General features: G+C 38.0%; 1 protein-coding gene across 4 annotated transcripts in view; it reads left to right on the top strand.

Moving 5' to 3' along the window:
- Window positions 1-19589, top strand: part of NFKB1 (nuclear factor kappa B subunit 1) — a 105803-nt gene that overhangs the window by 11317 nt on the left and 74897 nt on the right. For 3 of the 4 annotated variants that reach the window (XM_081812049.1, XM_081812047.1, XM_081812050.1), the window contains exons 2-5: window positions 4163-4208; window positions 8933-9008; window positions 12851-12891; window positions 16950-17048. In XM_081812049.1, coding sequence (XP_081668175.1) covers window positions 4170-4208; window positions 8933-9008; window positions 12851-12891; window positions 16950-17048 — 255 coding nt within the window. In that variant the 5' untranslated portion in view covers window positions 4163-4169. The remainder of the gene's footprint in view (window positions 1-4162; window positions 4209-8932; window positions 9009-12850; window positions 12892-16949; window positions 17049-19589) is intronic. The other variant, XM_081812048.1, reaches the window with a different exon arrangement.

Raw genomic sequence — 19589 nt, 5'->3', positions numbered from 1 at the left:
AAAAAAAATTCCTCTGTCTAGGGGTGCCTGGGTGGCTCAGGTGGTTAAGCATCTGCCTTCGGCTCAGGTCATGATCCCAGGGTCCTGGGATCGAGCCCCACATTGGGCTCCTGGCTCAGCGGGGAGCCTGCTTTTCCTTCTCCCTCTGCCTCTCTCCCTGCTCATGCTCTCTCTCTCTGTATCTCTGTGTCTCAAATGAATAAATAAAGTCTTTAAAAAAAAAAAATTCCTCTGTCTAGATAAATAGCCTTTATCTATATCAATTTATTATTCAACACAGAAATGGTGAAAAGTCACTGTCTTTCCTATAATTTCATCCTCACTGCTATCCAGGATGAGGTATTAAAATTACACCTAAGTGGTTTCTGTTATAGCTGATTATAATCTTGAAAATAGAGACACTTTATCTCTCTGATTCCCAACTGTGACCTCTGAATGGCACCTAAAATTCTGTTTTTCTAACTGCAGATTGTCACCCATTAGGGGGTTTGAAAAGTTTGTTGTTTTTCTTTTTAGTGAAATCTAATAGAACAAAAAGAGTATGTTTCCTTACAGTGGGCCCTGCTCAAAAAATGTGAGTATATCTGATCCTAGAAAATTCCTCCACTTATAAGGAGGGAAGTGGGCTTGGTCTTGCTGCCTTCACTAAGAACTCTTTGTGCTGGCCTTTGAGGTCAGTGGTGCGATTGTCACAGATGTGCAGAAAAGAATCCATTAGGCATTTCATATAGAACTCGTCACGTATTTAGAACTTAGCCAGTTATAACATTATGCCTCTCATGTGAGAAACACAAAGAATTCGCTGGAGAAGCTATTTTTATTGCTAGCTAGCTACATTTTCTATTTCTCTTTCCACGGTGTGAACATTTTCCTGAAAACCTCACCATTGGAGGAGAGAGATGCAGAGCTTAGGCCCATCTTCTCACTAGTCAACGCAGTATCTTCCTCTCTGTTTCAAGGTCCTTCCTCAAAAGCACAGAACTGTGCGAAGGGAAAGTGAGAGGAAGGGCTCAGGGAGCAGGGGGGCGGGAGGGGTTTTCCCTGGTCTTTCCTAATCCTTCAGTTCCAAAGGCTTAGTTGGTATTTCAGAATTTTGAAATAAAACTTGCTTTTACAATTAATGCAAATATTACTCAGTGATTCATCCTTTCCAAAGAATTCTTGGTTTCTTTTGACATTTTATTTTTAAATTATGAATTAACATTGACATCACTCTGAGGGTTCCTGTTACCTCAGCTCTTTACGGTGAATTTAACTGCATTACAAAGCCTGTAAAAGTTCAGATTTTAATCACCACCCTGGTATCTCTTGGGCTGCTGTTGGGCTTTTAAAACAGTGATCTTTTGGCACACATTTGGGCAAAAAGCATGGAGAGGGTGTTGGCAGGAGGACTGTATTTAATTGGGTAGTTTGTCCAGTGCCTACAGTTTAGAGATGTTCATTAAAATTTTAACTACAGTAAAGATCATGATAAGAACCCTGTGGCAGTTCTAATAAAGTAATTTTAGTTGAGTTTTTAAAATCAAAGTGAGGGCCACTTTATATTCAAAGGTCAAGAAGCCATCCACAGCTGCATGTACAGGTACACATATATATACAAAGTAACAGGTGCTCAGTGGATTCTGTCCATTTAATAAGTCAACAGTCTCGCCTCTGCTTTTGAAGACCATAGGCTCAGATTATTTGAGAGGATTCAGGGGGTCAGCCCACGTTAATGGAAAGCCTAAAGGCAAAAAAGAAAAAAAAATGGTCTTAGTATCTTTCTTGGAAGTTTGGACTCCTGGGTGTTCTAAGAAAAAGGATTTTCCACATGGACTATTGCAACTGACATTAGCACTGCATTTCAATGTAACACTTATTATTTTACTAGTATTCTTCAAATAACTGAAAATTATGATAATGACTCTTTAATATAGATATATACCTAAGTACATATAAAAATCCAAGTTTACTAAAAGAGCTGTGATTTGTTCTTTGAATAAGCATTTATTAGTCAACTAACCTACTGCAAGCTCAGCAAAGTTATACTGTTGTCAGAGGTCGATCCCATCAAAACCTCTCATTTTACAGATGAGGAAACAAGGCCATAGTGAGTTTTGTTGTATATCCAGAGTCACACACCCAAGTAGTGGAAGAACTCTGGAATTTTGAATGACTTAATTCCTTTTTACTGTATCAGGGCAATTTTCCCTTTTTTTTTTTTTTTAAGCTACTTATCTTAATTGATTACAGTTATTTGTCAATCTTCAGCAGTTTTATGTTTTAGACAAATATTTCTTTCAAATCCTCATGAAGTTCTTATTTTTAGGACACACCTTTTTCCCTCCTGCTGAAGTTGGACACTGCTCTGTATCCCACTAGCAGTCCTCATGAGGCTTGCTTACTCCTTGTCAGGCACAGAGGGCTCTGGCAGGAGAGGATGTCATTGAAAACCAGGGTCCTCTTTGAAGGATCTTGTCCTTACTGGAGATGTCTTCATTAGACTGTATTAATAGAGAGACCCAGCAATGCCCTAGGTCAAAGACCAAAGAGATTTCTTTCTCCCTCACATCACTACCAGTATTAGCTGCCACTCATCGTCATCTCTGTGGTAGAAGCTTGGTCTTCTTCATGTCTAGGTTTTATCCAGAAGGAAAGAGAAAAAAACTAAACAAAACAGAAACATGGAGGATGCACGTCAAGGGCCTTAAGCCCAGACCTAGAAGTGGCACACAGATAGTTTTGATATTCCACTGGTGAGCATTTCATCAAGTGGCCATCCCTCATTCTAAGGAAGTGTGGGGTATAGTCTAGCTGAGCAGTCACATTTCCAGCTACAACTATTACCGTGCAAAAGGAGAGTACAGATTTTGGCATACAGTTAACATTCTCAGCCCGAGTCCCAGGTGCTTTATAGACTTCATGGAAAAAAAAAACAAAAAACAAAAAGCTTGTCTCAGGGATGTTGTATACCTGAAATTAACGTAAAATCATGTGTCAACTATATTTTAGTAAAAAATGAAAGAAAAATTTATTTCAGGAATTAATATTTGCTTTCAGCCTTTTTTGTCCTTTAATCTTTCACATAAATAGATCTAAAGTTTGATCTAGGTAAATTTAAATAAAATCAGCCTGTATGTAAAGTAATGATAAGGATATTTGTTAAGTAAGTAAATCCAAAATGATATGTGATTTTTAGATACTGTTTTTATCTGGCCATGTGGTTTCTCACTTTTCTCAGGGCCTCTGGGTAATAGAAGATTGCTAGGACCTGCAGTACATTAATATCTGGCTGGGGTTGATTAAATCTTGAGACTGTAGCCTTGATAATAAGCACTCTTACAGTCTTTCTCTACCACTTTGTTTTTTTTTTAAGATTTATTTATTTATTTTAAAGAGAGAGCCTGTGAGCGTGCATGCGAATGAGGGGAGGGGCAGAGGTAGAGGGAGAGAGAGAATCTTAAGCAGATTCCGCTGTGAGCGTGGAGCCTAACGCAGGGCTCGATCTCAGGACCCCCAGACCATGACCTGAGCCGAAATCAGGAGTCCGACACTTAACCGACTGAGCCACCCAAGCGCCCTTCCATACCACTTGGACGAGGGTAGGAAATGACTTACTGCAGTGGAACGCACTGGAGGGCAGAGCATGGCACACCGTAGTTGTCCCCCCTAGTGCTGCACAAATCACTAACCAGGCCCCTCTGACAGCAGGAGGACCCTCTCTGAGCTCTTCAATTCTAGACGTGGGTAGAAAGCTTGGACACGGTTCTAGGACCATCACAGAATTCATGAAAGGTTGGAAAGTAATCTACACACAGAGCTAAGACTAAATCCTTGAAGTCTAGATGGTGACAAATAGAAATGACCTCTGAGAATTTCAGTATGTATGATTTTTATACAGAGGATGAAGATTGGTTGCACCAAACTCCAGGACACTGTTGTGAGCTTGCCATGGTTTTGGATTGTACATACGTGGTAATTCTTTGATTGTGCAATTTTCCTGCTGGTAGATTTCGATTTCAAAAAGGAACTTCTCTTCTAAGGTTGATGTCCCCCCTCCTAAGATCTTTTAAAAAGGATTATGTTTGGTCTTACTGGAATAATATAGTTTACTCCTGCATGATGGAATTCTTAAGTGTCATTCCATTCTTATAGTCTGGTTTTGTTTTGTTTTGATACACAGCTCCAGAATGGCAGAAGACGATACATATTTGGGAGGGCATGAACAAGTAAGTATTATAATCTCACTGATAATTTTTTTGTAGATGTATTCATATTTTTAAATATACAGAGGCAGCAGTAGTAGTTATCAGGAAAACTCTAAAATTGGTAAAAATTTATTTTAAATTGTTTTTGCAGTTTCCCTGTCCCTCCATGTGAGGTCAGAGAGGACATGTTATATAAAATGAGTAACTTAAACCCTCCTAGCACACGTACTATTGCATAAAAATTATATATGCTACAGATCAAATGATAACTACCATATTAGTTTCCCAGGGCTACTTTAACAAATGATCACAAACCAGATGGCTTAAAAAAAAAAAACAGAAATATATGGGGTGCCTGGGTGGCTTGGTCAGTTAAGCGTCCAGCTCTTGGTTTTGGCTCGGGTCATGATCTCAGGGTTGTAGGATCAAGACCACATCAGGCTCTGTGCTGGGTGTGGAGCCTGTTTGGGATTCTCTCTCCCTCTCCCTCTGCACCCTCCCCCTCTCCCTCTCTAAAAACAAAACAAAACAAAAAACAAAAACAAATATATTCTCTCACAGCTCTGGAGGCTAGAAATATCAAAATCCAGAATCCAGATGATGACAGGGTTGGTGACTTCTGGGAGTTCTGAAGGAGACTCTCTGTTCCCGGCCTCTCTCTCCTAGCCTGCTGGTGGTTGCCAGCAATCCTCAGTGCTCCTTGGCTTGTAGCTGCATCGCTCCTGCAGACCCGCCTTTTCCCTGGGTGTCTCTCCTGTGTCCCTGTATCCAAATCTCCCTCTCGTTTCTCTCACGGAGTCCCAGTCATGGGATTCAGGGTCCACCCTTCAGTATGACATCTTCTTGACTTGATTACATCTGTGAAGATCTTATTTCTAAGTAAAGTTACGTACACAGGCACTGGGGGTTAGGACTTGAATGTGTCTTTTTGGGGGAAACACAAAATATTTATTTAAAGCTCATCTAGTGAGGAGGCAAATTAGTGTAGTGAAAAGAACTCTGGCCTTAGAATTCAAATATATTTTTGTAGGTGCTGGCTGCTTCTGATCAGCTCTTAAAACTTGAGGAATCACTTGGCCCCCCACCATCCCACTTTTCTGATTTGCAAAATAGGAATGCTAGCCCCACACTCACAAGGGCGTTGAAAAGACTAAATGGGCAATGAATGTGTTTGGGGAACATATAACTGTTCATTATAATTTTATTTTCGGTTATGAAGGGATACCAATTTTTTTTCGCCCAACTTTTTACTTTGAAAAATTTCAGGCCTATAGAAATATTGAATAGTCCAACAGATCTTTGTTGATTACTAATATTTTGCTTCCTCCCCATCCCTCCCTCTCTCTCTCCCTCTGTCCTTTTCCCTCCCTCCCTCTGTGTGTGCATGTATATATACACGCGCATACATACATATGTGTTTTATGTATTTTATATTAGATTTATATTAAATGAACCTAGGGTAATTACAATAGCAATATTAAATTTTTAACGTAATGATTTTTAAGGAGTATTTAAAATTTTGAGATTTATTCATTCATCAGCTACTTATTGAGGCATTACTATGTACCAGAACATTGGCTAGGAAGGACTACAAAGTGATAGAGCTGCCGTTCTAATAGGAGGGACAGAAACATAGTTTCTATATAGTGATAAATGCTGCTGTAGTTTGCACAGAATGAGCTAGAAATGTCAAAAGGGATCACTCTACTACCTGGAAGGAAGAGCAGAGTTATGAACGGCTTTCCAGAGAAAGTCTATGTAAGCTGTGATTTGGAAAATGTAGTTTGCTAGACTAGATAAGGAGAGGGAACACTAGGTACCAGGACACCCTGGCCCAAGATTCATAATCATTTCACATTAAAACTTTAGTGGCAACCACCTAAAAAATGGATTTTCCAAATTTACACATGCAGACAGGAAAATAAAACCAAAAGTGAAATACTTTTGAAAGGATCTGGTATCACTTCTTCAAATAAAATAGACTTGTGTAGCATTCACTACTCTTGACAATGTTCTGATTTATTTAGAAAGAATGAGTATGCATTGCTTTTCACATTAAGATGCTCCTTTTGAATTTTATTGTACAAATGGTGATATAGGATCAATCTAGGAACATTTTCTTTGATTACAGCAGAAAAGATATTTGGCCACTCATATTATCAAAACCCGTGTTTTACCTTTCATTTTTAATATGCTATCTCTAACATTTGAAGGCAGACTGTAACCAGCATTAGGGTTGTTCTGCTTGGTTTTAGACCATGCTTTCCTGTCTATACACAGGAAATCTTATCAACAGGAGATGGTCCTTTAATGCCACACAAAAGTAAAACCTGCTGAAAACATTCATTTCGAGAGTTTTTCTTATGTGGGCACTTTTGTGATCATCAGCAACAGGGGTGGGGTACAATCTGATATTTCCATTTTTGAGGCGAGAGGTCCTTGAAGTAGGAGGTTTTTTTTTTTTTTTTCCCTTGTCTCAAGCTTAACGGTATATATTTCCTGAAGTGTACATGTCCTCGGTGAAATATCCCCAGTGTTTTAATGTATTCCGGAATTCGCTGTCCAACTGTGACCTGATACACAATGCAAGGTGCAGTGCACAATGCGGCTTCTGTCTTCCTTGTCTGAAGTGGAGTGTGTGCATCGCTTCCACGACCAGCGCTCTGCCCTCTCCTCGGTTATTTTAGCCACCCGCAGGACCATAGGGAAGACATTTTTTTGCTAGGTCATCTCCTCTCTGAGACCGGCAAATACTCTGTAAGGGGGGGCCCATTTTTTACAATAGCATGTTTTTTGATTCCTATGTTTCCTTTCCAGCGAACAATGGATAGCATACGTGAACTTTACTCTTAAGCATTGAAGTGGAGCAGATTTACTGTTCCTCAGTTGAAAATTTGCATACCTCACAACTGGATCTGAAATGTTCTTTATTTAAACACTACGCTTCTTACTCTTGATTTAACTAGGCATACTAGGCTCATAGGTTCCAGGAACCTCCAATAATATACTAATAAAAGAAAAAAAAAGGAGGGGTGCCGGGGTGGCTCAGTTAGTTAAGCATCTGCCTTCGGCTCAAGCGTCTGCCTTCAGCTCAGGTCATGATCCCAGGGGCCTGGGATCGAGCTCCACATCGCATCGGGCTCCCTGCTCAGCGAGGAATCTGCTTCTCCCTCTCCCTCTGCCCCTCCCCCCGCTCGTTTGCTCTCTGTCTCGCTGTCTCGCTCGCTCACTCTCAAATAGATAAAGATTTTTTTTAAAAGGAATAAATTGTAATGCTGCTTTTTCTTTTTGTTTAATACCAGCTTACTAACTAGCATATCATAAAAAATGAAACATGGTTGGTTTTTGTGCGGTCCACAGATGTTTAGGTTGAAACAAATGCTAAGCTCAGAAGTATAAATTTTAAGTCCTGAATGAACTAAATGGAAAGGAAATTTTCTCTTGGGGTAAGTACTTATTAGTAACTTATCAAGACAGAATATATAATTCAATCAACACATATTGCTTGCCCACTGTGTTAGCTCTCTGTTGCTACTGTAACAAATTACCACAGATTTAGTGACTTAAAACAACACAAATTTATTCTCTTACAGTCTGAAGGTCAGAAGTCTAAAATCCAGGTGTTCACAGGGCTAAATTCCTTCTGAAGGATTTCTTTTCCTTGCTTCTTTGAGCTTCTAGAAGTGGCCTGCATTCCTTGGCTTGTGACCCCTTCATCATGTCAGCTTTTTGTTTCCATTGTCATATCTCCTGCCATTCACTTTGATCTCCTCCGTCCCTCTTACTGAGCCCATTTGAATAATTCAGGATTATCTCTCTATGTCCATATGAGAGAGAGAGAGAGAGCATGAGCAGGGGGAGGGGCAGGGGGATAGGGACAAGCAGACTCCCCGCTGAGTAGGGAGCCTGATGCAGGGCTCAGTCCCAGGACCGCAAGATCATGACCTGAACAGAAGTCAGACATTCAACAGACTGAGCCACCCATGCACCCTTCTGTGTCCGTATTCTTAATTTAATAACACCTGCAAACTCCTTTTTGCTATGTGAGATAGCATTCACAGGTTCTGGGGATTAGGTTGTAGTTGTTTTTGGGGGGACACCATTATCCAGCCTATCACACCTGTTAAATTCCAGGTATTTTGCATTGTGCTAAGTAAGTAGAGGTGGAAAAAAAAAAGTGAGGGAGCTCTGTGCTCAGTTATATCTGTTGCTTAGACTGTAAGTTACATTTTTAGTTTTTCTGTAAATTGCTCTGGGGCTATTGCCTAATTCTTACAGGTCTTGAAGTTGTATGGCTAGAGTAGGAGTTTCTTTACCATCGTCAGAGAGATATTTCTAGGATTTCTAGGACTATATTCTTATGCTCATATTTTTGAGAGTACAGCTTTAAATCAGTCATTAAAAAATATTAAGTATCCACTCTGTGATAAATATACACTGGGCCCTAAAGATATACTAATAAGCAAGCTACATCAGGTGCTGGCCTCTGTGGACTTTATAGTTAGGTCATTCTTCTCAAATCCCTTTGTCACATAAACATGGCCCAAACATGTAAAGTTCTGTACACATGAGAATTTCACTAGGTTTCATGAACATGTTTTTAAAATCCTGACTTGAAATATTTTCAGATTTTTCTTTGTGCTTTGGTTTTTGTTCCAATAATTGTTTTAGGTGTTTCAACTTCAAATATTTAATACAATGTTGGAAAAGTAAAGTTTGAATTATTTAAATTTTCTTTTTTACAGATGTTTCATTTGGATCCTTTGACTCATACAATATTTAACCCAGAGTTATTTCAACCAGAGATGCCACTACCTACAGGTAAGAAAACTCCTCATCCCTGTTACCCTGTCATTTATTTTGCTTTTGTTTTTTTTTTTTTAAATTCAAGATTTGCTAATAGCTTCTTGTAGCAAGTCAGTAATATGTTTCCTAGAAAGGAAATGGTGATACATGTTTTAAAAACCAACTTTCACTAGACTTGTTGGAACTATATTTGCACAGACAGACTATACTTGCACAAAAGTGGTGTTCCATCCCACTTACCCATTGTCTGACTTAATTGTTAGTGATATCTGTGAGGATGGCTCGGAAGGAATTTTTTTCCGGTAGCATTTTCCTTTTCACCCAATCTTATTAGCTATGGGTTCTTTATGACTCCTGTTTCCTTTATCCCAGATGCACGTGAGGTATTCTCCACTTCTCACGTCTGTTCCCCAAACATTTATTTGAGTATCTGTTGTGTGCCATCCACTGGGGAAACAAAGTTTACAAAAGTTTACAAAAATCATAAAAATCATCTCAGTAGAAAAATCATCTTTTAAAAGCTTTTGGCTTCACAGTCTGACCAATTGGATAAAACTTATGTTAATCATCCTTCGTTCTAATATGACCATATTCTTACCATTGACAAATTGTTGAATCTCATATGGATGATTTAAAAAATCAACTCATTTAGTCTCTTTTTATTTATTGATTTGTATGTAAGCTTTGTGTGATGGCTCTTTTTATGTGCTCGTCATACCACTAGTGGGACTTAACATATGCTCTGAGGCAGCATGAGTAAATTGTGGAAGTTGTATATAGAACAGAGAGTTTTGTGTTTGGGGGATCTGTCTGGCTCAGTTAGTAGAGCACGCGACTCTTGACCTCGGGGTTGTGAGTTTGAGCCCCATGTTGGGTGTAGAGATTATCCTTAAAAAACAAACAAACAAACAAACAAAAAACCCAGAGACTTTCGTAATCACCAAGTGGACATCAGCTATTCTATTTACCATGGACTAGCTTGTCCTCATTGGGAGACTTCATCCAGTTTGTATCATTCTCGCTTATAATTAATATTGTTACTCTGGTACCCACTTTTCTTTTTTTAGATCAAAATGTTCTGTGTTTTTTTATCGCTATTATGTATATCTAGGAATTCTTGGGAGGGAAAAAATAAATCTGCTATATGTTCACCTTCCCTAGCAGAAGTTGTATGGCTGAGGCCTTTCTCTCTTTACCCCACAGAACGTATTTTGTAGGCTGCTATATGTGAGGTCTTGTGAAGTGCTGTCCAATCTGAGCTGTAGGTCAGCTTCCTGTGAACAAGTAAAGATCTTGGTAGCTTCTGTGTTTCCTGTGAACTTTTTATTCTGGGGTTCAAAGTTCTTTCTTAGTATCAGTGCTTTATTGAAAGCCTAAGAACTTGGTTCTGTCCTCAGAAAACATAAACATTTCCATTTAATGCCTTGTAAGTGCCAAGCAGTACCCTGAGTAGATGCTTTCTTAATGTTTTTATTTCATCAAGTTTATGGAGGTTGAAATAAGATTATCAAAAGAAACATCTCAGTAAATATTATGTGGTCAGAGCTTCGTGTTGTAGAAATTATTTTGCCATAGTATTAGAAAAACTCTCAAAATTATACTTCAAAATCTCATTTTCCAGTTATTACCTCATCATTTTTATTGTTATGTTTTCCCCTCTCTGCTGCAGTGGCGTAGTCCAATTTTTATGATCCAAGATGTATGAATGTTTTATTCACATTTTAAAGGGTAGAGAGGTTATGTAAGCCAATATTAACTTGTAATTCTCATGGATGTTTTATCTTCTTGAAATCTGAAACTATTAGTTCTACTACTTGTTGAAAACTCTATGTGATATGGTACAACTTTTAGGTCTATAATGTTATATATACTGTAAGTTAAATTTCTCTACATAGTGGGATGTTACTTCATGGCATAGAAATGTGGCCAAAATAAAATTGGCATTAAAATGACTACATGCATATCAAATCCAATTTTCTAGTTGATTTAACTTTTGAGTGTGTTCCCTAAAAGAGAAAAATGGCCTCATTTCACTAATAAAATTCCCAAACCTTGGAATTTCACATATTTAAAGGAAATTAAGCCATACAGCAAAAATAATAGCAAACCTTCAAGTATTTTTAGAAGAGTTAATAAGTGAGAGACTTGAAGTTTAATGTAAACGTGATCTAACTCTTCTATATTTTCCATGACATACAAAGGTTGCTTTTTTAGAGGCCTCTCTTCTTGATATAGCATTCAAGAGGGAATGTTTTTATGAGTAGATTTGTTACATTATCACACAAGCTGTATTAGTAGTGTGAAAATGTTTCTATTTCTAAGCAGTTTTATTTCCCTATCAAAAATTAAGTTCTAGCCATTTTTTGGAATTTTTAAATTGCAATTTTTTTCCTAAAAGTATTTTAAGGTATCCAGGATAAATTTCATACAGACAAGAGAAGATTAATTTTCTTAAATTAATACTGCATTGGCCAGTCACTACCCATTTTTCCTTTCTTGTGTATGTTTTGCTTCAAATTCAGTCATTTTTCAACTGACTTCCTTATAAATTTCTTGCATAATAACAGGAAATAATTATACCTTTGTTTCCTCCAGTTCTCTAGCCTTATCCTGATTCATAACACTGAGAAGATAAAAATAAATTCTCTCTTAAGTTATAGTTTATTTTTTAATTTCAACATGAAGGTTTAAATCTTCTTCATAAACTTATTTATCTAAAATAATATGAACTTCTGTTATCTAAAAGAATGAACTTCTGGTTAAGAGACTGAAAGACTGAAATGAACACAGAAACATTCTCCTAGAATTTTGTTAGTATCAGACATCTTAATTTGCAGTCAAATGAGTGAGAAACACCATATGCCTCTATTGCAGAGCTGAGGGTTATTATACTATTGACATAAAAACCAGCTGGGGAGCTTAGGGACTTTCTCATATTGAACAATTTGATTTTATACTACCAGAGGTTCTGATTTGCTTTTGAATTTTCCAAAGTCAGATATGGTCAGGGTATGGATTAAGCTTCTAGTCTTCTTTATGTTTTTATCATAATTTATTGAAATGCAGCTATCTTCAATTAAATTTTTTTCAGGATTTTATAAAATGCCTGTGCTGTTTTAGAAGAGTTGATATGAGAGTATTCAGTATTCAGAGATTGTATACAAACATCAAAAGCTATGAATTAGCAGGAAGAGTCCACCAGACTTTTGGTCTGATAGACCAAATGAAATTTGGGAGGGCAGGGAAAACAACCTAGCCAGTTGGGGAATGAAGGCAGTACTTGGGGATTCAGATAAGGGAAAGGAACCGAACACTTAGTTCAGGAAAGGCAGGTAGCCTGAGATCACTATCTGTGTATTTCACACATGTGGGTGCAAGCTCAGTCTCTTCTACTTTCACATTAAGCACATTCTCTTTGAGGAATGGAAGTCAGTGTCTAATGATGTGAAGGCAAAAGGAAATGTCATGGTGCCCAGGAAATGGTTGCTGCTTTTGACTGGTATTTGTGTCATTTTAAAAATGCTTTGTTAGTAGTCAAGATTTTGAAGTCTGTTGACATCTTCATCCTTGCCAGATGGACATCACACCTTTTCTTGGATTGTGCAATGTGCTGTCACCATTCAACATATGTTTATTTATCATGGTTCTCTAAAGGCATAAAACTGTTGTTAAAAATAAAGTTACTAGTCAAGTGAGGAAGGTAATTATATCAGTATGGAATTTTAGCTAACAAATGAATTTGAAACCTCTATTTAAAAATATAATTTCAGGTTTTTTTTTTTTTACTTTATATTTTGTAGCAAATTTGAGAAGCCTCACAGTTTCTTTTGCTTTCTGTTTGTTGTTTTCACTTTTAGCAGATGGTCCATACCTTCAAATATTAGAGCAACCTAAACAGGTAAGGGGATTAAAGGGATGGGACTTCCTCTTTAAATGTGAGATCCATAAGTCTCATATTCATATCTCAAGCACTGAATAAAATAATAAGTGAATTTTACAAAGGAAGTAGCTTATCTAGAAGTTTAGCAGCCTACCAAATTATTTGACAACATCATTTGTCTACTTTACATTTCTCTTAGTCATTCTTCCAAGTGTCCTGAGCCTCAGTCGTAGTTCTGTAAAACCTAGATGATTACAGATCCTTGCTACTTCACTATCTCCACCATCTCTGCGCTTAGCAGCCACTCCTAGAAAAGGCATAGGTTGTCTCCATTCATTTTCATTTGTAAGGAAACAGCCGTACATGCAGTTCATAGACACTGACTTACACCCATCAACCCTGGCCCTGCACAGGCGGTAATTTCTTAGCCTTCCTCCTTCCTTTTAGAAGCTCCAGCCCTTTCTGTTTTTTCTTTAGGACACATGACCTAAGGTATTACAAGTACCAGTGAGGTGTAGGTAATGTATTAGAATGGACAGTTGAGTCCTCCTCCCTCTGCGTGTTAGCCTGAGACTCAACCCCTTTGGAGACAGGAGAGGAGCATTTTATTTTATCAGGTTCTTCCTGTTAACCACTAGATTTTGTCGGGGTTGCTTGGGAATTGAAGTGGCTTCCTCACCATGCCCCGACTCTGTGGATAAATATTTATTGGAAATTGGATGGAACCATTGCTATAAAAGAGGAGGAAAGAGAATCTTCATGTTTTTCTTAGAGGGTATTGGGGAGAGCTCAATTATGAGGGGATTTTTAGGAGAGTAGTATAAGTCCCCCACAGAATGAGGGCAGAGCAAGTAAATCTCTGAATGGATGTGCTTACCACATTTGTGTGAGACTGGAGATGCGTATACCTGCTGTCTTGCAGTTAATACCCAAAACCTTTCTTAATGTGTCTAGTAGCTCTGCAGAGTGAGTGTAACACTTCTGCATTGTGTAACATCTAACAAATGCTAACTAGGTCAAGAACTTAAATAAAGCATCCATTGTGGTTACTCTAATTGTGACGTGTTTAGATTTCAGTTAGAATTTAAAGGATGGAACTATCTTAACTATCATTATAAAGCTGGACTGAGATAAAAGTTTCTGATGCGGAGACGGAATGCCACATGAGACTTTGGACACTGTTCTGGTCGTTTGCAGTGGCAGACCGACTCCATGGGCTGCCAACATGACTTGCCTTTGCTTTACCTCCATGTCCAGTTCTTTAGCAGTTACTTCTCACAAGAGGTAGCCAGTTTTCTCAAAGACCCTCCTAGTGGAAGTTTATCCCCTTGGAAGTCTGTGCAGTGGTCTGGCCTCCTGGAAAACTTCCTAGCTTTCAAAATCTGCTAGCTCATGAAAGTGAGAAATCAAACTAAAATCTGTGTCTCTGCATACCAGGCAAAGCATGTTTTTCAAATATCTATTTTCATAAGCATAAACAATAAGAATTTTTAAATGCAGTTCTTTATTATGGGTCCAACAGTTATAAGGAAAAATTGACACATGTTATTTACCTAAAGGGCTGTGTAGATCCAAAATTCAAAATTTAATTCACTATGCGTAGATGTCTAAAAGCTCACTTGAGTAAAACAATGTGTTTGTTTACCAAGCTGATGTTATTTTGATGTCTGACCCCAGTGAAAGTAAAAAGATTGTATTTAAGTCAGACTTTCTGACCGGATGGATGTAGCCCTTGCCTTTGAGGTTGATGACGCATCGTAAGCAAATGGAGTTACTAAAATGAATGTCTGTGGATCGACAAACCTCTGATCTCAAAAATTTAGAATCAGAAACACATTTAGACTATACATGTGAAGACATCTTATCTTCCTGAAAAAAAATGTAATAAATTTCCATCCTCAGGCTAAAAATTCCTTTGCACAGAAGTTTAGATACTCTTATGCAATCATGAATACTATTATTTTTCAAACTGTTAGCAAGCTATTAAGACGTGTCTCTTTACTCATATTCTATTTGACACGACTCCCAATGAGATATAGAAGTATACATGTATTTATTTTTCCACCTGCCTAAAGGAATTTTGTTAGTAAAGACAATGAATTACTTTATTAAAGTTTTTATAATAAAAGTTAGAAAAATGTTTTTTCTTTGCCACAATTTTCCCCAGCTCTGACAGAGATGAGTCATAGCCAAGACTACTAATCTTTAGAATATCCAGTTCTGTCACATATTATTCAGTGCTAATTATCTAATGCTTTTTAAAAACTGAGGTTGTATTTAAGTAGATTAACAGTCAATAAATATCTTTATGGTTAGTCAATTCTGGAGGCTCATGTCGTGCATGCTGCTGCTTTTTCATGCTTTTAGAAATTTCATTTAATTATTAAAAATAAGCCAACAGCCTTTGTCTACAAAAGGTATAGGGCTGAACGTGTAACTTATTTTTTGATTTGAATTTGGTGAGAAGCAAAACAGAGGAATTCCTCCTAAGCTCACCTCAAAAGGTTTCCCTGGTATTAGGTTTGAAATCTCCTGAGGAGTCATATGCAGAAGTTGTTTTAAGTCCCAGTTTATTGAGCTGATCATACACTCCAGATCCATGTGTGACTTGAGGAACTTTCCCACACTAGGGAATTTACTTCAGGCCTTACTCATCCTGTGAAATATGCTTTAGGACTGATCCTCTTTGGAAATCAGAAAGTTCTCAGAAAATATAGGGACAGTTCCAGATGCTTACCAGAGGTTTAAATTATTAGTTCAGGGCCCCTGGACCACTCAGACTATTTTGCAAGACCCTATGAAGCATAGTGAAATGTAGTGCAATCTAAGGAGGGCAAGAATTTTTACATTGGCCCATGAGCTCAAAGCTGTTAAAGCCTTTGCATTTGCCAGGCTTTGCAATTGTTAAGAGTATGAAAGGTAGAAAGCCCCTACCAGCAAGTCGTGAGTGTGCGGAGCTCCTGATGGCCTAGTGATCTAGCACTGTTTATATAAAATCAGTCCCACTGTAAAAATAAATGAAAGGTGAGGATGTTTCTTAAAGTATATTAAGATACTTGAAAAGGATTTAAAAAAAGAAAAACTGTCTGATTAAGCTTAAACTGTAACACTAACACATATTGATTGACAGCTTTATAAAGTTGAGTCTTTCAGGAAAAATATTGAAAGCTCCCTCATTATTAAACTTCCTTAATATCAGATCCATTTTCATAATAGTCCTTGCTTTATTCTTGGTATACAAATATGTACAATTATCACTGTTAGCTTTGTATTTCATAAAATGCTAGAACTGGATTAGACCTTACAGATGGTCTTGTCTAATCTTCTCATTTGTATAGATTAAAAACAACAACAACAACAACATGGAACTTCAGTGTTTATCAGCCCACAGTAGTTCACATGGTTAAAGGTGTCCAGCTGTCTCATCACTGATGTACTGTATCTGTAGAATTCTTGGGTTAATAATATTGAAAGGGATTATCTGGTTTTGGATTATTCGGGTCAGTTAATATATCAAGCTTGAACTTGATGATATCAGTAATCATAAAATCCAAAATCTTCTGAACTGTTGCATGGAGTGTGTTCTACAACACGGATGCAATGTATTTAACAGGACATTTCTATATCCCCTCCTGAACCAACTGTAATCAGAGTGGGTAAGGGAATTCCTTTAAGTAAGAGTCAAAGAAGCATAAGTCAGTAATATGGCCAAGTTCAGAGCTTGGCAGCAGCAATTTGAGATGAGGAAGCTCTGATTCAAACAAGCTGCAGCATGTCGAGTCCAAGGCTTAAAATCTTCAGTGGCTCAGTCTCCGCATATGCACAGCAGGAGAGGTCCTGCAGGGTTAGGGACCTGGCTTTTAAGCCACAGCTCAGTATGCAAGTATCAATTAACATCTATGTTTATAATAAGATTATGGGAAAAGTGGTTCTCGTTTGCAGAGTCCTCTTTCACAGTGTATGTTTTTCCTCTCTCACCTAATACACACAAGAATTAAGCATTTGTATATGACTTTGCCCCTATAATTTTTAACAAGTGTTTCTCAAACTTGTTGGCTCTGTATTTACCTTTGCAGAGAGGATTTCGTTTCCGTTATGTATGTGAAGGCCCATCCCATGGGGGACTCCCCGGTGCATCTAGTGAAAAGAACAAGAAGTCCTACCCTCAGGTCAAAGTAAGTCTGTGATGTCCTTCTATATGATTCTGGAAGATCTGATTTCCTAAGAGCAAAAGAAAGGAATGCTTTAAGTGAATACCATCTGCCTTTGCTCCTAAGCTGTTCCCACGATGATTATAATTTTTAAGTAGAAATTTGTCTCTTAGCAATAGAAATGACACGTTTTAAGATTCTATTAATATTTCCATGGAGTAGAACTTACTTCAGCATTAACCAACTTTTACTATTTCTTGATCATCTTCAAGTGTTTTTTCGTTGTAATACTTCCTGAAATTTTAGTAAGTCTTCGAAACAAGTGCTTGATTTCAGCCCTTTGGAGATTCAGTGAGAGACAACAGATGACTGGGTGTGTGGATTATGTGGTACAGTATTTACAGCATGAACTCCGATCCAGGCTTTCACTGGGTTATCCAACACTTCCTAACCTCTGGACCCTAATGTGTATGATGCAGAAATGTGAATGGTGTGTACCTCATAGAGTCTTGTAGAGATGGAATGAGAACATGAATATTAGTGTTCCACAGAGAGCCTGAAAGTGCTGTAGGGCCTCTCCTTGAGCAACTGTACAACAACACATGCCAGTCCTCGGAACCTATGGCTTCCTGATGTGCCTGGAGTGGGCTTGGCCGAGCCTTTTACACATCCTCAAGTTCTTTTTCTGTCTGTTAGTTTAATTGAGAATATTGTTCTCAGAGTTAGTTTGAGTTTTTTATTCTCATAACATGACTCCGTGTTTCGTAGGCTGATTGCTAAGCGTTTTGCAGATAAGCCAGTCAATAATTACAGTTTTGCCATTTGTAAAAGTTTTGTTTGTTTAGTAATTCAGGACTTTGGCAAAAGGTTATCAGCTCAGTTCCCAATAAGGTGTGTGTGCCTCTCAGGGTAGAACATTCTCGTATCTTTTGTTAGTTTGTTTTGAGGACTAGGTGAAGGGCAACAGGACAGAGCCTCAGTAAAACTGTGATGTGAAGGAAATTTGTCTCTGGTGTTGCCAGCCTTGTGTTCTGCCTTCTCCCTCTCCTCCCTCTCCACTTCTAGGTGCAGGCCTCTCTAATTTCTTATCCCTCTTCCAAGACAGAAGACAAAATACTGTGATGTTATTCCTTACCTTTTGAGTGAAACTCACCTATATTATCTAGCATCCACCCTACCTGTCATGTTTGCAAGCTAGCTGCCGTGTGGGATGGAAGATGTTTTTCCCATTCAGGGTCATCAGGCAGGGTAAATATGATGTGTTTAACTCACAGAAGGAAACCACAGCCTTAGGGTCTCAAGTCCTTTAGAATCTGGGTGAGGAAAGAGGAGCAATTAAACAAAGGAATTAGCATTTATTAAGCACCAAAGAGTTGCCAAATGCTTTACATATATGATCTCTTCTAATCCTCACAACAATCCCCTGTAGGTAAAAAGTGTAAGGTCTGTGAGGAGACTGAGGCTCAGAGAGGACTTCACTCACCTTTCTCAAGGATCGCTGGCTCTTCTTCGCAGGCTGTTGCTTGTTGAACTCTCACTTGGAGTGTGTCCATGTGCAGTGCTGGAGGCAGGGACTGAGGGAACAGGACATGGGAGGAAAAGGGCAAAATAAGGAGCAGAGAACTGTAACTCTGGAAAACAAGAGGGAGAGAGGGTGGTGGGGGGCAAGGGGTACTCAGATGTTAGGGAGTCAGATCCACCACTTTTTCTCTTTTCTTTCTTTCTTTCTTTCTTTCTTTCTTTCTTTCTTTCTTTGAGAGAGAGTGCATGCATGCAAAAACTGAGGGAGAGGCAGAGGGAAAGGGAGAGAGAGAATCCCATGTGGGGCTTGAACTCACGACCCTGAGATCATGACCTGAGCTGAAATCAAGAGTTGGATGCTTAACTGACTGACCCACCCAGGCCCCCTCCAGTGCTTCTCTTTTTAACATATGTGTCTGTGTATCATCTATATAAATATTTTACGTGTTTATGTGTGTGTGTTTACAATAAGGATAATTGAAAGATACATGTTATCAGCTTTGGTATTGTTTATAATTACTGAAGAATTAACATTAAGAGAAAAACTGGGTGTTTTGTTTTTTTTTTTCCGGACTGGCTCTGTACCAAAAATGTAAATTATGGTATTTTCATGAACTATTTACTTGAATTGCTCCAGTCTTTTGTGGCTAAGTAACAATTTTTGATACTAACAAATACATAGCATTACCTTTGTTGTAAATTTATTACCTAATAAAAAAAAACGTTATCCATTTACGCTCAGTCTTCATACATCCTTCTCATGTAGTGGTTGCCGCCTCACATTTACAAAATAATTTAGAAATGAAACAACCTAATGGAGACGTTAGAGGTTCTTGTCAAATCATAGTTTCTGTATCAAGGAGTTTAATACTTAGTGGGAAATATAGGTATATAAACAACTAAAAATAAAGGAAGTCAAAATATAAATGTGTAAGATTGCTCATTATTACACTGGAGCTACAGTGTCATTATTTCACCCAATCATTTATTTTTTATTCACTAATTCAACATATACTTATTAAGCATTTAGTCCAGTTGTAAGAA

Source organism: Leptonychotes weddellii, chromosome 2, assembly GCF_054177405.1.
Source record: "Leptonychotes weddellii isolate Sample4059 chromosome 2, ASM5417740v2, whole genome shotgun sequence".
Taxonomy (NCBI): domain Eukaryota; kingdom Metazoa; phylum Chordata; class Mammalia; order Carnivora; family Phocidae; genus Leptonychotes; species Leptonychotes weddellii.
Note: the sequence above shows the minus strand (reverse complement) of the source record. Positions and strands in the feature narration are given on the sequence as shown.